The 4,335-nt window shown below is 52.2% G+C and overlaps 1 protein-coding gene across 1 annotated transcript; it reads right to left on the bottom strand.

Annotated features, from left to right (window-relative positions):
- Positions 1-3,020: 3,020 nt before the first annotated feature.
- Positions 3,021-3,941, bottom strand: LOC124675674 (ethylene-responsive transcription factor ERN1-like). Its single transcript, XM_047211747.1, has one exon. It carries the CDS (start codon positions 3,939-3,941, stop codon positions 3,021-3,023), a length of 921 nt encoding a protein of 306 aa, XP_047067703.1.
- Between the last annotated feature and the right edge of the window lie 394 nt (positions 3,942-4,335).

The raw sequence follows: 4,335 nt of genomic DNA, 5'->3' as shown, positions 1-4,335 counted from the left end.
CACCTCTAATGGCATGTGTTCTTTTGGCAGACTGAGAAGATCAAGCTTGGGTCACATGAGACCCCCGACGAGGGACCGTCCAGGAAGCGAAGGGCGGCTAACGTCGGCCACTTCCAGCCGGACGTGGGGCCGGACCAGTTCCTGCTCATCGTCTTCAAGCCAACCTTCGACCGGCTACGAATCCCTCATGATTTCGTCAGGTGGTTCGGGGAAATCCCTTCGAACATCATCGTCACCACCAACACAGGCTGCTACTGGAGGATGACTACGGTGATGGAAGGCGGTGACGCATACATCGACCAGGGGTGGGCGGCCTTCGCCGTCGCTCATCAGCTGCAGATAGGCTAGTTCCTCGTCTTCCAGAAGGTGTCCACCTTCCAGTACAATGTGGTCATCTTCGACTACACCTGCACTGAAGTGATGACCATGTGCCGTTACCATGGCGACGCCACCAGGTGTGTCGTCTTCCAAAGTCATGTCTGAAGCTCCTGGTGTGTGTACTTGCTGTTCCAGTCGTCCTATGATCGTCTATGGTGTGTCCTGAACAATGATCGTCCTCTGTCCTGAACTATAATCGTCTTGTATCCTTAACTATGAACGTGTTTCAACTATTATCGCTGCTAAGTTTGTCTGAACTGTGAACTGTGTTCTTCCTTGTGCTGTTTCATCGCTGGTAACCTCACCACCGAAGCGGTAAGAGGTTAGCAGAAGTAGTTTCTGGGTTGCAACCAAACAACAGCGGTCACGTTCTGCGCTGCTACGAGGCCTCAAAACTGACCTACCAAACGGGCAAAGCCCAAATCTCCACGGGAACGAAGAAACTCTATGCAGGCCACCAAACAACGTGGCTTTTATGGCCCATCGCCCGTCTGCAACGCGCAGGGGACTCCTTCCCGCTGCGTCAGTGGTGCAGAAAAGTGATGCAGGCTACCAAACATGCCCTAAGCAGTTCTGTAGCTTATCTATTCCAACCCTAGAGGAAATGTTGTCGTGCACGGTGATGGAGAGGTCCCGCTGATGTTTTCGGTCAGATTGGTGTTTCCATTGGTGGATAAAGAATACCTGCAACTCCATCGAAGACGTCGCGTGCTCATGCAGTGGCCGCATCATCATCAGTGTCATGAGATGATGAGAAACATTTGGAATGCCATCGAATCTTCAGTTCCTACCACCTTATTTACCTAGAGGTATAGCTTGTCTTTCAGAGGCTTTCGCGATTAGGGGAGTGTTTCGCCCTTAGAGCATCTTCAACAGGCGCTGTATACAACGCTGTATCCAAAAAAGCGACCAGTTTAGCGCGCGAGAGGCATAAATTGTTGCTCCAACAGATGTTGTAATCGGTGTTGTAAAGTGGAGCGCGCTGCAAAAACGCTATCTGGTGCACTATATTTATCGCGCAGAAAAGAGCGCGTTGTACAAATCGCGCGCAGAAACAACTACCCAGTTTTACGGCTCCAAAATTTAGAGCTTCCGCCGGAGAAGAATATAGCCTCACGCGCGGAACACGGATGGATCGCGCTGCAAAGTGCTTTTACAGCGCCAAAATTTAGCGCGGCTGTTGGAGATGCTCTTATGTCGGGGCAAGTGTGGGTCAAATTCGGCATTAATCCGCATGTGGTAGGATGGTTACTTTTGTGTGACCTCTTGTAACATTTTGTTCCATCTACTTCATGAAATGGCATCACTCCGCGTTTCGCAAAAAAGATACTAGAGTAAAGATCGAGGGTGATGATTTAGAGCTGCAGCCTCGAGGTTGGCCTACTGGAAAAAGAAAATCAAGTGATCCAATGAGTGTCAAACTTAGATAATTAGGGTATAAACTCACTTTTGTTAAAAAAGAGCATGGTTTACTATGATGGAAAAACCATCCTGGTTTATCTTTAGTTAGAACCACGAGAATATTTGATATTGTAGTAACTCTATTTCTATGCAAAGCATTTTTATTTAATTCTTTCAAGGTGATTGCGATCAATCTTAATTTTTCCCTTCAAAAGGAAAACAATCCATTTCCTCCGGAGGTTTGCATCTCTCGCAGCCTCCGGGTCGGTAACACTCACTCCGTGTCCTGCATAGGCCAACCGACCCACCTTATCCCTCTGAAAGGGCTTCTGCATTTTTCCCCAAGCCACGAACAACGTCATCCCCTATCGCATCTTTTCCCCACATCGTCTTCCTTGTCTGGCCGAGCTGCCCCTCGCCACCGACCTCGCAGTTAGGAACAGAGGACGACGGTGTTGCAAGCCGTGATTGACGATGCTGCCACGAGCTGCAAGCGGCGACACTAAAGCTGCAAAGGGCATGCGCCAGAGGTGCAAGCTCGCATCGGTGTAATCGGTGCTACCAAGGATCTCCATTGTTGCTACAAGTGGGCGGTGTTGTTGCTACCAAGTTCATCTCCCTATGGCAACGAAATTTCTGCGACAATGTGCTCCTCGCCCGTGGCCTCATGGTGGAGCTGCGACTCGACCACGAGGCCTTGGTTCGACCGACGGCCTAGAGTTCATCTGTACTGCGCGCGGGTGGTTTGCGGGTAGAATTTTTTTCCTTATGCGGTGGATTTTGCGGGAGCGCTAGTGTGCGGGGTCACTACGAGAGGACACGTGTCAAGCAACAAGGCAGAGGCTCGGGACGAAAGATTCACAGCACGATCCCCTTCGAAATCATGACTACTTGTTGAAAAATTGTTTAGAAGTGGTTATCATTACTTCATTAAATCTAAGAATTATCCACCAAAAAATTACATTATTGTCGTTCACAAGGGTGATACATTCTATGGCACTTTTCTTTGAGAAAAGAGAAGTCAAAACTGTAGAGAAAGAAAGAGGAAAAATAGATCAACACTTCAAAAAACCCACTCATCATCTAGACCCAAGGCACAATCCGCCGTCACATTGCTCTGCTTGCTGGCCATCATTCCCCATACACCCTTTTCGTATGGAATTGGCTCCCGGTAGCAGAAAATGGACCCCAAAAAGGTTAAACGCCCCCCAAGATTTTGCGGCGAAAACCTTTAGCAACATCTAGTACATGATCGACCTGCAGGAGAGCTGACAGATCGGGGGCAGATCCCACAGGGAGTCGCAGGGATCGTTCCCGATGTCGAATCCGTCATCCCGCTCCTGGACAACCCCGCTCATGGCCGCACCGTCGGGCGACGCAGATGCGGACGCAGAGTCATCTTGCGTCTCGGTCCTCCTCGTGTTCGCGATAACCGGGCAGTGAGGGTTGTTGCCGCCGGCGAGCGGCGGGACGGTGGCTCTGAGCACTGCTGGCCATGACTGATGTTCGAGGTGTTGCGACGTCAGGTGGAGTTCTTCGCTTCCGTTGTTGACCCACTGGTAAGTCATGTGGCTAGAAAGGCTGGGACTGGGAGTGCGGTGATCGGCCGCTCCAGTGCCGCTCAAGGCGAAGCTGATGCTGGAGCTGGTGCTGCTGCTGCTTCCTGGGCTGACATTACTACCGGCCGCGACGATGTCGCTGGCGTGGCGATACGTCGTTCTCCCGGGAGCGAAAGGGACGGCAGCCTTCTGAGGGGACAACGCCGGCGGCGGCACGGTGTTTTTCTTGAGCTTCTTGTGGGTGAGGAGGGTGCGAATCCTGGACGCGAGCGGCGAGTCCGGCTGCGGGGACGCCGGCGAGGCGGCGGCGTGGACAGGCGCGGCGAAGTTGGTGCGTGTGTTGGAGCCCCTGAGAAGGCAGGCGGCCTCATCGTAGGCGCGGGCGGCCTCCTCGGCGGTCTCGAACGTGCCGAGCCACACACGTATCTTGTGCGTGGTGTCCTTGATCTCCGCCACCCACCTCCCCGACGGCCTCTGCCTCACCCCCACGAACTTGCACTTGCTACTCCTCGCTTTCGCCGCCGCCTTGCTCGCCGGCACCGCCTCGTACTGGCACTGCTGCTGCTGCTGCTGCTGCTGTTGCCGCTGAAACTGGAGCTCCATTGATCCAGTCGTGGTCTGAAGTTCTTTTTTTTTTATCTGGTCCCTGGTCTGAACTTTTGGGGGAGGAGATGGTGTCTGAATATAAGGTGCTGGGCGCCTGGGTTTAGCATTAGTGGGACGCTTGTACTTGTCATGGCGTGCATGTCTGTAATGGTGAGATCTTTGTTAGTGGGTTAGAGGGGGGCTGAGTTTTCTAAGAGGCATAGGAGAGGTAGATGCTCAAGTCTGTAGCTTATTTCGATGTTTGATGTGGTCGTAGTGGCTGGCATGTTTGTTCTCTGCCCTGCTTGACGAAATCCACCTTTGTTTTCAGGCCGCGCGACGAGAGCTACATGCTACTTTGAGTTTTTTTTCTGCCCCCTCTTCCCATGGACGAGCTACTACATGGTTTCAT

The sequence above is a fragment of the Lolium rigidum genome, chromosome 7 (assembly GCF_022539505.1).
Source record: "Lolium rigidum isolate FL_2022 chromosome 7, APGP_CSIRO_Lrig_0.1, whole genome shotgun sequence".
In the NCBI taxonomy this organism is placed as follows: domain Eukaryota; kingdom Viridiplantae; phylum Streptophyta; class Magnoliopsida; order Poales; family Poaceae; genus Lolium; species Lolium rigidum.
The sequence above is the reverse complement of the archived record's forward strand: the minus strand, read 5'-3'. Positions and strand labels throughout refer to the sequence as shown.